Source organism: Jaculus jaculus, chromosome 16 (genome assembly GCF_020740685.1).
Source record: "Jaculus jaculus isolate mJacJac1 chromosome 16, mJacJac1.mat.Y.cur, whole genome shotgun sequence".
Taxonomy (NCBI): domain Eukaryota; kingdom Metazoa; phylum Chordata; class Mammalia; order Rodentia; family Dipodidae; genus Jaculus; species Jaculus jaculus.
The window spans coordinates 46,774,904-46,791,976 of NC_059117.1; the positions used below are offsets into that span (position 1 = coordinate 46,774,904).

Below are 17,073 nucleotides of genomic sequence, written 5' to 3' on the forward strand. Positions count from 1 at the left end.
TCGAACTCACGGTGGTCCTCCTACCTCTGCCTCCCAAGTGCTGGGATTAAAGGCATGTCCATGCTGGCTTACCCTTTTAACTTTTTTTTTAATTTTTTTGTTTATTTTTATTTATTTATTTGAGAGCAACAGACAGAGACAGAAAGAGGCAGAGAGAGAGAGGAAAGTTGGTACGCCAGGGCTTCTAGCCACTGCAGATGAATTCCAGATGTGTGCGCTCCCTTGTGCGCCTGGCTAATGTGGCTCCTGGGGAATCAAGCCTTGAACTGGGGCCCTTAGGCTTCACAGGCAAGTGCTTAACCACTAAGCCATCTCTCCAGCCCATCCCTTTTAATTTTTTTAAAAAAAGTATTTATTTATTTAACTGAGACAGACAGAGGATGAGAATGGATACACCTGTCTGCTGCCAATGAAAATGAACCCCAGACACATATGGGCCACCCTATGCAACTGAATCTACGAGGGTACTGGAGAACAGAACCCAAGCCATCACACTTTACAAGAAAGTGCCTTTAAACACTGAGCCATCTCTTCAGACTAACAAAAACATCCTTTGTTGCTTTTTATTTTATTTATTTATTTTTAGTTTAGTTTTGTTTTCACTCTAGCCCAGGCTGACCTCGAACTCACCATGATCCTCCTACCTCTGCTTCCTTAGTGCTGGGATTAAAGGCATGTGCCACCATATTTTTTAGTTTTTCAAGGTAGGGTTTTACTCTGGTCGAGGCTGACCTGGAATTCACTATGTAGTCTCAAGGTGGCCTCAAACTCACAGTTATCCTCCTGCTTCTGCCTCCCAAGTGCTGGGATTAAAGGTGTGCTCCACCAAGCCTGGATCCCTTGTTTCTTTAGATAGGAGATTTCTATGTAGCTCAGGTTAATCCTGAATTTGCCAGTTTCCTGTCTCAGCCTCTGCAGTGCTGGGATTACAAGTGCTCACTACCCAATTACTGAGATAAACTTCAACATAGCCCATTTGACAAATTTCATGAAATGAACTTAAGTGATCATATTACCAATTAAGTGTTTTTTTTTTTTTTCAATCCAAGTCTGGAGAAACAAAATCCTTCTCTCCTGTGAAAGCATTTTTTTGTTGTTGTTATTGTTTTTGTTTTTTAAAAGCCCCTCTTTTCCATTATTGATCAAACTTCTCATTTTCAGGAGACACACTAACCTTGAGCCTGATGAACATATGTGCTTGTGCCAAGATCCAGAAGGGCTCTCCTAGAAGTTCCACCACTGCTGAGAGACCAAACAGCACCACGCCAGCTCCATAGTGGGGGACCACACTGGGATCAGGCACTTCAAGCAAATGCAACCAGACCCAGCCCAAGAAGAGGGACCAAAAGATACCCAGGAGAGGGCTGGGAGAGAAAAAAAAAAAATTTAACATACCAAGCATAAAGGAAAAAACCTAAATATACATTAAAATAATAATATAAGGGTAAGATGTGGCATAATAGCCAGGTCAAAGAAGCCTAGAGGGAAATAAACAGAAAAACACACATTTCTACCAAAAAGTGAAGGTGTATAAGGAATTATCAACCTCAGCAGAGAAGCAGAGTTTCTAGCAACCACAGAAACATGCAGGACCGTATCCTGCAGTGGTGTTGGTCAGAGCAGCGGACCCACCAACCCAGCCAGCCTAGCTAACCCACAGCACAGTAAAGAGGGACCCAAGCAGGCACACAGCATAGCTGAGACCAAAGCCATTCAAAAGGTAATACTGACTATTTACACCAAGTCAGTACTTGCAACAAAGCCTGGTATATACATCTGCACTGGAAGTGCAAATTGTATTTTCCATGTCAGGGTACGTTGTGTTAGGGTAGGTTACGTTAGATCTAATTGATGGTCGGCTTTGTCATTCTTTTTTGTGGGAGAAGGGGGGTTTCAAAGTGGTCTCAGGGTGGCCTTGAACTCATAGCAATCCTCCTACCTCTGCCTCCCAAATGCTGGGATTAAAGATGTGCACCACCATATGCAGCTGGCTTTGACATTCTTAAATAAGGTGTATATTGGGGTTGTCATTTGTTGCTTCCTGAATTATAAAGCCTTGGTCCTCTTCTTCTGAAATTTGTGGGGGCAGGGTTTCACTCAGCCCTAAGCTGACCTGCAACCCTTTACAGACCATAAATCTCAGGCTCCCAGTGGATAGGATTAAGTATGTGGGACAACACACAGCCTTAGGGACTTTGACTTCGTTTTATTATCTGTTTGTTTTAATACCCAATCTTATATAAATACTGCATGCTGGTTTTGATTGAATGTGTATATTGTTCAGTTGAATTTTAGAATTTGCCTATATTTTGCTCCACCCAGTCTATTAGAACACTTGCATAGCGGGAAAATCCAACACCTAGGGTCACTTCTGATGTTATCCTGGAAGTCATAGAGGAGCCATTCCTGGTACCTTAAGCTCTTACCCTGAAGATATATAACATCAGATTTATGAATCTAAGAATACTCCAGATAATTAGAAAACCCAAACATCAAATTAACCCAAGATGGAAAATTCTCTACATAATAATATAAGAAACAAACAAAAAAAAGAATCAAGGCAACATAATCCCACACAAAATTATAATCCATCAGAAATGGCCTCCAGTGAGACTGATTTAGATTGAATCTCTGACAAAGATATCAAAAGAATGAGTATAACTATGTTCAAAGGAAAAAAAAAAGGAATCAAAGAAGAAAACAAACTCCTAAAGAAGAATACAGGAAACCAACGTAATGAAATAAGGAAATCAATGCAAGGCAAGAGTAAGGAAATAGATATACTGAAGAAAAACCAGTAAGAAATACTATATAGTAAGACCCTACTGCTGAAGACTCACATGCTTGGGCTGCAAGGTCACTGAAAAATCAAGTTGGAGCTGAGATGAAAACCTCCTCCGTGTAGACTAGCTAAGAGAAAGCTGAAAAAAGCTATGCTGCACACAGCTCCATGGGATAGAGAGAGAAATCAGTGGAGATAAACAACAGTGGACACTACAAGCCTTAAGGTGGGCCAGCCAGGCCAGATGAGCCAACAGGTACAATAGTGGCATGTCTGTTATGGGGGAAACCAATTCCTCCTTAATTGGACTGGAGGCCTGCTCCATGGGAGGGAATGCATGTCTGATACTAAAAACCTATGATGGGGTAAGTCATGAGCCCTAGGGGTGTAATGCTTGCTGGTGTCTGGCTAAATGAATATATTATGCTCATTGAATCGCCTGGTAAGCACTTCTCTTAATGTTCATACTAACATATTAATGCTACTTTCACTTTTGGTTAGAGATGCTTCTCTTTTGAGATGGTAGCAACCTCTGGGATGACTCAGAAGGCACCTTAGTACTTAGAAGTGACAGAAGAGTGTTCAGCAATGAAACATCTCTATCACACCTTCCAAGGCTCAGGGTCCATTGTGGAAAAGGTGGCAAAAGGAATGTAAGAGCCAAAGGAAGGGTAGGACTCCTCATAATGCACTCCTCCAGACACAAAATGGCCTGGATACACATGACCTTGCAGTGCCTGGCACTACCTACATAAGACTATTATAACAGGAGGAAAAGATGATGACATAAAAATAAAAGACAGAGACTTCCGGTTAAGATGGCGGCATAGGTACTACGCCAAAGCAGCCTGAGGGGAAAAAAGACCAAAAAAACTCAGCAAAATACACACTTTTACTAAAAAGTGAGGTGTATAGGAAATTGAAGCAGCAGCGGAGAAGTAGAAGAGATCCAGAGCATCCAGAGCCTGCACAGGCCGGCAAAAGTGGCCCGGCAGCTCCGCCAACCGCTGCAGTGGCGGGGCGCACCAGAAAGCCGCCAGGCTCGGCTCCAGCCGCAGGAAAAGCCAGGTGCGGGAGCTTCCCCTCACACCGGCGCTCTCCGCAACTCAGGAAATATGAAGGGAGAGTGGCAATGAGCAACGGAGGAGCAGACCGCGAGGTAGAAGAACACGTGGAGCAGCGAGAGAACCAGAGCAGCTGCGGCTCCCTCCCCTCCCCCACTGCCTGAGCCCAGGTCCCGCGAACAGAACAGCGGTCCGGAACCTGGCCACACCAACTTGAGCTGACAGCGGGACCCAAGCAGGAGCAGAGTTCGGCAGCAACATCAGCAGCTCCGGAACCGGTACCAGCGGCCCCAGCAGCAGCAGACCCAGGAGCAGCAGCAGACCCAGAAGCAGCAACAACAGCAGACCCAGCAGCAGCAGCTTCAGCAACAGCAGTGGTTCCAGAAGTGGCAGCTACAGCAGCAGCAGCAGCAGAGGCAACAGCAGCAGTGGGCCCAGCAGCAGCAGCTTGAGCTGCTGACAGACCCAGCACAGGCAGCTTTCGCAGCAGCAGTTCCAGCAGCGGGGGTGCTGATCTGCAGGGCCACAGTTGCCAGGCTTGGCTTGCCCCACAGGAAAAGCCAGTGCCCAGCTCCAGAAATCAGAACAGCAGCCTGACGACCCAGGCAGCAACTTGACTGAGACTAAAATCATCCAAGGTAACTGGGTTTGCACCAGGGAAGGGTCTCACTTGGTCACAAGCTGACTGGGATCCCTCAACAGACCAGAAATCTTAACCTCTATGTTGATAGAGGATCTGGTTGTTATAGTAACTACTCTGGCATACATACTTGGGGCTGTTTTTGACTGAATGTGTACAGCGTTTAGTTAACTTTTAGAATCTACCTGTGTTTTATTCCACTCAGCCTATCTGAATACTCCCATAGCAGGGAAACTCAACCCCTAGGAGCACCTTTGTAGATACTCTCAGAGTCTTAAGAACCACATCTAACTCCTTAAGCTCCTACCCTGAAAATATATAACATCAAATTAGCTGATACAGCTAAGAATACCCAACTAGCTAGAAAATCCAAGCATTAACTTAATCCAAGATGCAAAAATATATACATTATAACACAAGAAACACTAAAAAGCAAGACGATGTAAATCCACTTAAAAGTATTAATGCATCAGAAATGACCTCCAGTGAGAACAAGTTAGAGGAAATGCCTGAAAAAGATTTCAAAAGAATGATTGTAAATATGTTCAAAGAAGTCAGAGAACAAATCAAAGGAGTCAAAGAGGAACTTAAAGAGGAAATCAAAGGAATCAAAGAAGATGCAGGACACCAATTTCATGAAATAAAGAAGGCAATACAAGACATAAATAAGGAAATAGAAATAATAAAGAAAACCAGTCAGAATTACTAGCAAGGAAGAACACAGTTAATGAAATAAAAAACTCTGTAGAAAATCTCACCAGTAGAATGGATGAAGGAGAGGACAGAATATCTAAGCTAGAAGACCAGGTGGCAGATCTAATACAGGCCAACAAAGAAAAAAATAAAAGACAGAAGACTGATGGCAAGTGGAGTTATGAAGGGGAAAGTCTCTGGGGAGGGAATTATCATGGTTTATTGTCTATAATTATAGAAGTTGTCAATAATAAAAAAAATTAATAAAAGAAAAGAGAAACTAATTGAGAAAGGGAAGGGATATGATGAAGCATGGATTTGTGAAGGAGAAAGTGGGGGAGGCAAAAGAATTATTATGGTTTGTTGTCTATAATTATGGAACTTGTCAATAAAAAAGTTAAATAACAATAATAACAGAAAAAAGTTAAAAGAAAAACCACAACAATAAGTAGCCATTAGTAGGTACTGTAGGCATCACCTCTGTGCTTTGCACTGTGACTCAAGGCTTACCTCACTGACACAGCTCACAATGATCCTCAGTCATTAGCCCTGTTTGGAACTTGAACAAACTTGGCTGACAGGGACTGGTAATTTGGCCAAGGTCAAGATGATGAACCAAGGTCAAGAACAGAAGCAAGAACCAATCCTATCTTTTTTTTTTTTTTATTTTTATTTTGGTGAACCAATGAGCTATTGAGGTTACTCACAGGAGCATGGGAGACTCAAGGCACCATCACAAAGTCCTTGCCCACCCTCTCAATCCAATCTTGATCTAACTACAAAGCCTACATTCCTACCCACTGAAGTTATACTAACTCAGTAAGCAAAATCCCAAGAAAAAAAAAAAAAAGTTTGCTGTCCATTTTCAGAATGACTGACAGATATTATACAGCTGGTTCTTACATCCCAAATAACCAAGAGTCCACAACACAGTATCAATTTCACTTGTGCACTATAGGGCAGTTAACTATGATGGGCAGTTGACAGTCATTTCTCTATAAATATGAACACTTGCCAGCCCTTCTAACAGTCATTTCTGTGAGGCAATAAAGATTTATGCAAGGGCAGGATTGGGAAACAATATATACCACAGCCTCCCTGAGGGATCTAGCTGCAGAAAAACCATTGTAACTTTTAGCTGGTCTTCAAGAACATTCTAAAAGGCTCAGAACTGAAATCACATAACAAAATTGAAGGAGACCTTTTTAAAACATATGAAGTAGTTATTAAAAGCTAGAAAGATATTAAAGAGCAAACAGATTAGTGAAAACAACAATGGCACAAAGTGGTGATCAGGAAACACTCTCCATAGGGGATAACATTAGGGCTACAAACCTGGCTCAGGAATCCCCACCCAGAACCAACCCTTGGCTCCTGGACATTGGAAGAGAAAATGATTCAAGAATAGACTCTAGCTCAGACCCTCTGCCCTTCCTGCTACACACTGAGCCCAGAGACCCTAGGCAAAACCCAATCTAGAGACAAGTCAGTTTTAGAGAGGCACTACCATTTCACTTACTCTCCAGAAACTTGTCATTTAGCAAAGTACAACTTACGTTAGCCATAGAAGGTTAAAGGTTTGGCTCCAGTCCCTATGGACACTCCTACTTAGACAGGCTCTGCGGAAGGCCTCTCTGGCCAGGAAGATGCTGGTTGAGTAAAGCAGTGTTAGTCTGTAAAGGAAAAGCAGAAATCAGTAAGACCAACAGTCTTGTTTTGTTTTTAATTGAGACAATCTGAGATTTTTCCAGCTACAGGGATAAAAAAAAGTTTTGGGGGCTGGAGGGGTTGCTTAGTGGTTAAGGCGTTTGCCTGCAAAGCAGAAAGACCCAGGTTTGATTCCCCAGGACCCACGTTAGCCAAATGCACAAGGGAGTGCACACATCTGGAGTTCCTTTGCAGTGGCTGGAGGCCCTGGCATGCCCCCTCTCTCACTCACTCTCTCTCTCTCTCTTTCCCTCTTTCTCTTTCAAATAAATAAATAAATAAATAAAACTTTTTTTTAAGAAAAAAGTAAAGTTCTTGGTCATAAACCACTGGTGGCACTGAGACTGGTGGCACAGGCCTGTGATCCCAGCCACTTGGGAGGCTGAGACAGGACTGCAAGCTCAAGTTTACCCTGAACAATGGACTGCATTCAAGGCTAGCCTGGACCACTTAGACCCTGTCTCACAATAAAAAGTAAAAAGGATCTTGGAAACACAGCTCAGTGTTATAGCATTTGTCTAGCATAACAAGGCTATAAGTTCAATTCCCAGTACTGATAAACAAATAGACAGACCATCTTTGAGACTTCTGGGTAAGATGGTGGCATAGGAGCCACACCAAACCAGCCTAGGGAGGGATTTAAACAAAACCCCAGCAAAATACACTCTTCTGAAAAGTGTAGTATAGGTTATTCTTAGACACAGTGGAGAAGCCGGAGAGACCGAGATCCACCAGAAAGGAAGAAAAAGGGCAGAGTCCCACTGAAGTGCTTGCAGCCCGTGGTCCGCGCTCCACGCACCTGCCCAGCACTGCCCTACCAGGTACGCCAGACACGCCAGGCGGCAGCAGCAGTGGAAACCAAACAACAGATTTTTCAACTTCATCAGCCTTCTTGCAAAGTTAAGAAATCTGAAGGAAAGACAGCTGAGATCAACTACAAAGCTAGTGCGAGCAATTCCAGAAGTCTGAACTCCCCCATCCCCCTCCATCAGAACCACGAACCTCTGGCTGGCATTCAGCTCCCAGTGGCAGCGCAGCAGCCAACACAGCTCATCAGAACTCCAGCTCCACAACACATCACCAAGGGATGGCGGTGGGCACTCAGCATTGGTGAGATTGTAAGCCACCCCAAAAGGTAACAAAGCCTACTGACAAAAAAAAAAAAAAAAAAAAGCCATACAAAAAAACAGGTACATAGGCCTGCATTGGAAGAGCTAATCTCTTTTTCTTTGTCAGGGCAAGTTATGGGTTACATATTCTTGGCTGACTTTAGCATTTTCAAATAACCTGTACTTGGAGGCTGAATATTGTTGCCTTTGATATTTCATATTTATAGGGCCTTTGTCTTCTGTTTCTGTCATTACTGGGGACAGGATCAGATCCAGATCCAGGTTGGTCTGGAAAACACTTCAGAACAGAAATCTCTACCTCCCAGCTGACAATATTAAGGATGTAGAACAACATAAATCCTTAGGGATTTTGGCTTTATAAGACTATCTGTTTGTTTTAATTCCCCCGCATTTGCATGCTTTGTTTTTATTGATTGTGTATGTTACTTGGTTGAAGTTTAGAATTTGCCAGTAAATTGTTCCACCCAGTCCACTAGAATACTTGCTTAGCAAGCAACTCAACGCATAGGATTATTTTAGTGGCTTGATTGGGGGACAAGAGCTACACCTGGCACCTTGAACCATATCCTGAGTGTATGGCAGATAAGTAGAAAACCCAAGCATCAAATCAATTCAGGATGCAAAAGTCAGTACAATATAATATAAGAAACCAAGAATCAAGACATAGGGTCCCACCAAAAACAATAAATCCATCAGAAATGATCACCAATGAGACTGTTTTAGATGAAATGCCTGACAAAGATTTCAAGAAAATGATGGTATCTATGCTCAGGGAAACCAGAGAAGAAATGAAGGGAATCAAAGAAGAAAACAAACTTCTGAAAGAGAACACAGGAAACCAGCTTAATGAAATAAAGAGGTCACTGTGGTGGTTTGATTCAGGTGTCCCCCATAAACTTAGGTGTTCTGAATGCTAGGTTCCCAGCTGATGGATATTTGGGAATTAATGCCTCCTGCAGGGAGTGTATGGTTGGGGGCGGGCTTATGGGCTTTATAGCCAGTTTCCCCATGCCAGTGCTTGGCACACCCTCCTGTTGCTGTAGTCCACCTTATGTTGGCCAGGGAGTGATGTCCACCCTCTGCTCATGCCATCGTTTTCCCCTGCCATCATGAAGCTTCCCCTCGAGCCTGTAAGCCAAAATAAATCTCTTTTTCCCAGAAGCTGCTCTTGGTTGGGTGATTTCTAACAGCAACGCGAACCGGACTGTAACAGTAAAGTGGTACCGAGGAGTGGGGTTGCTGCTAGACACCTGACTATGTGGCTTCGGCCTTTTGGAGCTTATTTTCAAGAGGAATGTGGGAGGATTTGAAACCTTGGCCTAAGAGATGCCTTGCAGTGCTGTAAGTACAGCTTAATGGACTATTCTGGTCTGAGCTCTAAGACCTGAATGCAGTAAGAACTATGGACTGTGAGGTTTGGCTTATGAGGGTGAGGAAGAGCTGTGCCTGGACTGGGCTAGCAGTTTGTGTGAGAAGCTTGCTCTTGTGCCCATGTCCTGAGAAGTTGTGCAGGGTTCCTTTGCGTAGAAATGAACTGATGTGAGCAGAGGAATATGGCACAGAAAGAAAAATCTTTGGGTGAACTGCTGCCCGTTCACCTGCAACTGAGAGATTACAGCTTTTGAGTCTGGGCTAGCTGACCTGTGCTGGGGCAACAGAAAGAATGTCAACTCTTTTGAAGGAGCCTGAGTGCTCAAGGAGTGTCTTGTTCTTCAAAGTCTGCTTTATTCCCCCCCGGATTAACAAATTGGCAACCTACCTGGTATCGTGGAGTATAAGAAATGCTTGAAAGAGGGTCATTGAGTTTGCAACACAGTCTTGTGTTTTGGAAATGGCCATGGGCAGTGTGAAGCAGGTTTGCTGGTTGCCTGCATGGAGACCCCATGGGGCCATGAGGATGAACCGTGGCTTGCAATGGAGACCCAGTGGAGATGCCGGGACCATGAGATGGCTGCCGAGGAGCTGCCGGCCCCGGTGAAGTTTCCCAGGACTGTGAGTAGCCTAGCTGGAGGGGCGGAATTGGAATGCCAGAGACTCGTTGCTGGTTAGAATTATCAGACTTGAAGATTTGTCACTGGCTAGAGTTGCTGGACTTGAAGCTACAGAGTTTGATGTTTGCCCTGGTTGTTTTAAATCTTGTATTGGTTGAATGTTTCTTTGCTATGCCCAATGCCATCTTTTGCAGTGTGAATATTTATTCTGTGCCATTATGGGTTTTTTGAGGTTATATTTTGGTATTATGGCTCAGTTAAAAGATCTTGGACTATGGGGAAGTATGAACATCATTGGAATTGATAAAAACTACGGGGACTTTTAAAGTCAGACTAAATGCATTGTATTTACATCATGTATGGGTATCAGTTTATGGGGGGCAGGGGCGGAATGTGGTGGTTTGATTCAGGTGTCCCCCATAAACTTAGGTGTTCTGAATGCTAGGTTCCCAGCTGATGGATATTTAGGAATTAATGCCTCCTGCAGGGAGTGTATTGTTGGGGGCAGGCTTATGGGCTTTATAGCCAGTTTCCCCATGCCAGTGCTTGGCACACCCTCCTGTTGCTGTAGTCCACCTTATGTTGGCCAAGGGGTGATGTCCACCCTCTGCTCATGCCATCGTTTTCCCCTGCCATCATGAAGCTTCCCCTCGAGCCTGTAAGCCAAAATAAATCTCTTTTTCCCAGAAGCTGCTCTTGGTTGGGTGATTTCTAACAGCAATGCGAACCGGACTGCACCAGTCATTATAAGACATGAGTAAGGAATAGAAATACTAAAGAAAAACCAGGCTGAAATCCTAGCTCTGAAGAATACAGTCAGTAAAATAAAAAACTCTGTGGAAAGTCTCACCAGTAGAATGGATGAAGGAGAGAACTAGAAGACCAGGTGGCAGACCTAATACAGTCCAACAAAGAGATAGACAAGGTATGAATGGGAATTTCAAGACATACAGGACACTATGAAAAGATCAAACATAAGAATCCAGGGTCTAACAGAAGAAGAGGAATTTCAATCCAGAGGCTTAGTAGGTGTTTTCAACAAAATCATAGAAGAAAAATTTCTCCAAATTGGGAAAGAATTGCCAGTGCAGATACAAGAAACTTTTAGAAGACCAAACAGACAAAACCTGGAAAGAACCTCTCCTTGCCATGTTATAATTAAACTACTAAACATGCAAACCAAAGAAAATATATTGAAAGCAGTTAGAGAGAAAAAGCAAATCACCTACAAAGGTAAGCCCTTTAAAATAACTGCAGATTACTCAACACAAACTTTAAAATCCATAGGGGCTTGGAATGATGTATTCCAAGTTCTAAAAGATAATAACTGTCAACCAAGATTATTTTATCCTGCGAAGCTACCTATCCAAATTGATGGAGAAATAAAGACAACAAAAACAGGCTAAAGGAATTTATGACAACTAAACCAGATGTACAGAAAATATTTGAAGCAAGTCTTCATGCTGAAAAGAAAGCAAAACACAGGAGGAAATAGGAAAAAATAAACCACATTCAAATAACAGTTAAAACAACCAGTAAAGGGAAAATAGGAAACACTACAAAATAAGAAAAATGGCGAGAATAAATGCATACCTTTCAATAACAGTTCTTAATATCAATGGCCTCAATGCACCAACCAAAAGACACAGGCATGCAGACTGGATTAAAAGGCAGGATCCTGCTATTTGCTGCCTCTAAGAAACTCATCTCTCAATAAAAGATAGATACCATCTTAGGGTAAAAGGATGGAAAATGGCATTTCAAGCAAATGGGCCTAAGAAACAAGCAGGGTTGCTATATTTGACAGGATAGACTTCAACTCAACATTAGTGAGGAAAGATAAAGAAGGTCATTTTATACTGATTAAAGGAACACTCCAACAGGAGAACATTACAATCCTAAACATATATGTACCTTATATGGGGGCTCTCAGTTTCATCAAACACTATTAGACTTAAGGTCACTGATAACATCAAACACTATTGTAGTGGGAGACTTCAATACCCCACTCTTGTCAATTGACAGGTCATTCACACAAAAAATAAGCAGAGAGACATCTGAATTAAATGATGTAATGGAACAAATAGAACTAACAGATATCTACAGAACATTACATACAAATGCTGCAGAATATACATTCTTCTCAGCATCACATGGAATATTCTCTAAAATAGACATAAAATAAATATATTAGGACACAAAGCATATCTCCACAAATTTAGGAAAATTGAAATAAACCCTTGTACTCTATCTGACCACAATGGGATTAAACTGCAAATCAGCAACAAGAAAAGCTACAGAGCATACATAAATTCGTGGAGACTAAACAATATACTCTTGAATGATCAATGAGTCATTGAGGAAATCAATAAATTCATATAATCAAATGATGATGATAATACAACACACAAAAACCTTTGGGATTTAATGAAGGCAGTACTAAGAGAGAAATTTATAGCTCTAAGTGCCTATATTAAGAAATTAGAGAGTTTACAAATAAACAATTTAATGCTCCACCTTAAGGCCTTGGAAAAAGAAGAACAAGGCAAACCAAAAAGCAGTAGATGAGAAGAAATCATAAAGATTAGGGCAGAAAATAATGAAATAGTAACCAAAAAAAAAAAAAAAAAATCCAAAGAATCAATGAAATAAAGAGTTGGTTCTTTGAAAGGATAAACAAGATTGATTAAAAAAAAAAAAAAAAAGATTGATAAATCCTTAGCAAATCTGACCAGAAGAGAGAAGAGACAAAAATTAATAAAATTAGAGATGAAAAAGCACCGTTACAACAGATACCAAAGAAATTCAGACAATTATAAGGACATACTTTAAGATATATATATATATATATATATATATATACCTATAAGTTTGCAAATCTGAAAGAAATGGATGATTTCCTTGATTCATATAACCTACCAAAATTAAATCAAGATGAGGTAAACCATTTATATAGCAAGAGATCCAGTAGTTATAAAAAGTCTCCCAGCTTGGGCTGGAGAGATGGCTTAGTGGTTAAGCGCTTGCCTGTGAAGCCTAAAGACCCCGGTTCAAGGCTCGACTCCCCAGGACCCATGTTAACCAGATGCACAAGGGGGTGTATGTGTCTGGAGTTTGTTTGCAGTGGCTGGAGGCCCTGGTGCGCCCATTCTCTCTCTCTCTCTCTGTCTGCCTCTTTCTCTTTCTGTCTGTTGCTCTCAAATAAATAAATGAATACATAAAAATAAACCAAAAACAAGTCTCCCAACTAAAAAAAGCCCAGGCCCAGATTGATACACTGGTGTATTTTACCAGACCATCATGGAAGAACTAACACCACTGTTTCTCAAACTTTTCCATAAAATAGAAAAGGAAGGAATTTCACCAACTCTTTCTTGATGCGAGCATCATCCTGATACCAAAACCAGGCAAAGACAGAACAAAAAACAAAAATTACAAACCAATCTACCTCATGAACATAGATGCAAAATTTCTTAAGCAAATATTGGCCAACAGAATACAAGAATATATCAAAAAGATTATTCACCCTGACCAAGTTGGCTTTATCCCAGAGATGCAGGGATGGTTCACCATATGCAAATCAATAAATGTAATACATCATATAAATGGTCTGAAGGACAAAAATCACATGATCATCTCAATAGATGCAGAAAAGGCATTCAACAAAATCCAACATCCTTTCATGGTAAAAATATTACAAAAACTGGGAGTAGAAGGAACATATCCCAACATAATAAAAACTATTTATAACAAACCTACAGCCAACATAACACTAAATGGTGAAAAACTCGAAGCTTTTCCACTAAATTCAGGAACCAAACAAGGGTGTCCACTGTGCCCACTTTTATTTAATATAGTACTGGAAGTCTTAGCTATAGCAATAAGGCAAGAGGCACTCATGAGAGGGATACAAATTGGAAAGGAAGAGATCAAATTATCACTATTTGCAGATGATATGATCCTATACATAAAAGACCCTAAAAACTACCAGCAAACTGTTAGAGCTGATAAACACTTTTAGCAACATAGCAGGATACAAAATAAATACATAGAAATCAGTAGCTTTCCTATATACTAACAACAAACATGCAGAGAATGAAATCAGGGAATCTCTCCCATTCACAATTGCCTCCAAAATAAAATAAATAAATAAAGTACCTTGGAATAAACTTAACTAAAGAAGCAAAGGAGCTCTACAATGAGAACTTTGAAACACTCAAGCAAGAAATTGCAGAAGACACAAGGAAATGGAAATATATCCCATATTCTTGGATTGGAAGAATCAATATTGTGAAAATGTCAATCTTACAAAAAGCAATCTACACATTCAATGCAATCCCCCTTAAAATTCCAATTGCATTTTTCACAGGAATAGAAAAAGAAATCCTAAAATTTCATTTGGAAGCAGAAAAACCTCAAGTAGCCAAAATGTTTTTGAACAACAAAAAAAAAATAATAAGGTTAGAGGTATCACCATACCCTATTTTAAGCTATATTACAAAGCCACAGTAACAAAAACACCATGGTATTGGCACAAAGACAGACATATAGATCAATGGAACAGAATAGAGGACCCAGATGTTAATCCAGGCAGCTACAGCCATCTGATTTTTGACAAAAATGCCAAAAACATTCATTGGAGAAAAGACAGCCTCTTCAACAAGTGGTGCTGGGAAAACTGGATATCTGTATACAGAAAGATGAAAATAGATCCTTGTCTTTCTCCATGCACAAGAATCAAATCCAAGTGGATCAGGGACCTTAATATCAGACCTGAAACTCTGAAATTGCTAGAGGGAAAGGAGGGGAAACCCTTCAACATATTGGCATAGGTAATGACTTGCTGAATATAATCCCAACTGCTAAGCAAATAAAACCACTAATCAACCACTGGAATCTATGAAGTTACAAAGCTTTTGAACAGCAAAGGACACTGTGAATACAGCAAAGAGACAACCTACAGAATGGGAGAAAATCTTTGCCAGTTACACATTTGACAGAGGATTAATATCCAGAATATACAAAGAATTCAAAAAACAGAACAATAAGAAATCAAACAACCCAATCAAAAAATGAGCTATGGGACTAAATAGAGAGTTCTCACTAGAAAAAATATGGATGGCATATAAACATCCAAAAAAGTGTTCTACATCCTTAGCCATCAGGGAAATGCAAATTAAAACTACCATGAGGTTCCATCTCTCTCCCATCAGAAGGGCTACCATCAAGAAAACAGATGTCAGTAAATGTTGGCAAGGATGTGGTAAAAGGAGAACCTTTCTGCACTGTTGGTGGGAATATAATTTGGTTCAGCTATTGTGGAAATCAGTGTGGACGTTCTTGAGACAGCTAAAAATAGATTTGCCATAAGATCCAGCTATAGCACTCCTAGGCATATATCCCAATGACTCTTCTCACTACCTTAGAGATACTTGCACAACCATGTTTATTGCTGCTCTATTCACAATAGCTAGGAAATGGAATCAGCCTAGATGTCTATCCACAGATGAATGGATAATAAAGATGTGGTACATCTACACAATGGAATTCAGCAGTAAAGAAAAATGAAATTATGAAATTTGCAGTGAAATGGATGGATCTGGAAAGGATTATACTAAGTGAGGTAACCCAGGCCCAGAAAGCCAAACATTGCATGTTCTCTCTTATATGTATATCCTAGCTACAAATGTAGAGACTTGTGTGTGATCTGGAACCAAAAATCAGTAGCAGAGGCCCATAAGCTAGAAAAAGGCTTTAAGGAAGGGAGGAGAGAGAAGGTCTTAAGAGGATGGTATTGTATATATGTAAGAAGAACAGATTACAGGGAGGGGAAAGGCCTAAGCAAGGTCAGGGGACGAGATTGTATAAAAGAAGGGCAGGGTCAATTAAAATTCAAGATATTCTGAATAAGATATATGAAAATTTACTTTCTTAAATAATAACACATCCAGAAGCCATAGATTGTTACTAGAAAATTTTCAGTTCCAGTGATGGGATACCTTCCAGTGAGTTGTTGGTCAAGGAGGTCCCTACTGCCTCCAAAACATTACAGGCTATTGCCAAAGCCCTTGGTTTCCCATGAGAAAAAGACAGTAAGACCCTATTGCCGAAGACTTCACATGCCTGAGCTGCAAAGGCACTGAGAAATCAAGCTGGTGCTAAGCAGAAAATCTTCTCCCTGTAGCCCAGCCAACTGAAGCTGGAAAAAGCTTCACTGTATGCAGCCTTATGGGAGACAGAAATCATCAGTGGTGAAAACAGTGGACACTGGAAACCTCAAGTTTGGCCAGACAGGCCAAATGACTGAACAAGTGCAATAGTGGCATGTCTGCTCTGGGAGAAACCAACTGCTCTCTAATCAGACTGAAGGCCCACTCTATGGGAGGGAATACATGCCTGGTACTGAAAACCTAATCAGAAGCCCATGGCAGGGGACGTCATGAGCCTTAAGGGTATAAAGCCTGCTCTTGTCTGGATAAATGCATGTATTACTCTCACCAAATTGCTCTGAAAGCACTACACTTAATGCTCAGACTCATATATTAATGCTACTCTCACTTCTGGTTAGAGAAGCTTCTCTTTTCAGATGGCGATGACCACTGGGATGACCTAAAAGGCAACACAGTGCTGAGAAGAAGGGATGGAGGAGTGTCCAGCACGGAAACATCTCACACCCTCCAAGACTCAGGGCCCACTGCAGAAGAGGTGGCAGAAAGAATGTGAGAGCCAAGGACCCCAGTTCGAGGCTTGATTCCCCAGGACCCACATTAGCCAGATGCACAAGGGAGCGCATGCATCTGGAATTCATTTGCAGTGGCTGGAAGCCCTGGCATGCCCATTCTCTCTCTTGCTCTCTATGTGCTTATTTCTCTATGTCTCTCAAATAAATAAAATAAAAAATCTTTAAAAAAAATGTGAGGGCTGGAGAGATGGCTTAGCGGTTAAGTGCTTGCCTGTGAAGCCTAAGGACCCCGGTTCGAGGCTCGGTTCCCCAGGTCCCACGTTAGCCAGATGCACAAGGGGGCGCACGCGTCTGGAGTTCGTTTGCAGAGGCTGGAAGCCCTGG

General features: G+C 41.4%; 1 protein-coding gene across 2 annotated transcripts in view; it reads right to left on the minus strand.

Moving 5' to 3' along the window:
• Positions 1 to 17,073, minus strand: part of Sfmbt1 (Scm like with four mbt domains 1) — a 303,481-nt gene that overhangs the window by 279,108 nt on the left and 7,300 nt on the right. For both annotated transcript variants that reach the window (XM_045135994.1, XM_004652748.2), the window contains exons 3-4: positions 6,736 to 6,852; positions 1,175 to 1,364 (exon numbers count right to left, since the gene is read on the minus strand). In XM_045135994.1, the coding sequence (XP_044991929.1) occupies positions 1,175 to 1,364; positions 6,736 to 6,852 (307 nt within the window). The remainder of the gene's footprint in view (positions 1 to 1,174; positions 1,365 to 6,735; positions 6,853 to 17,073) is intronic.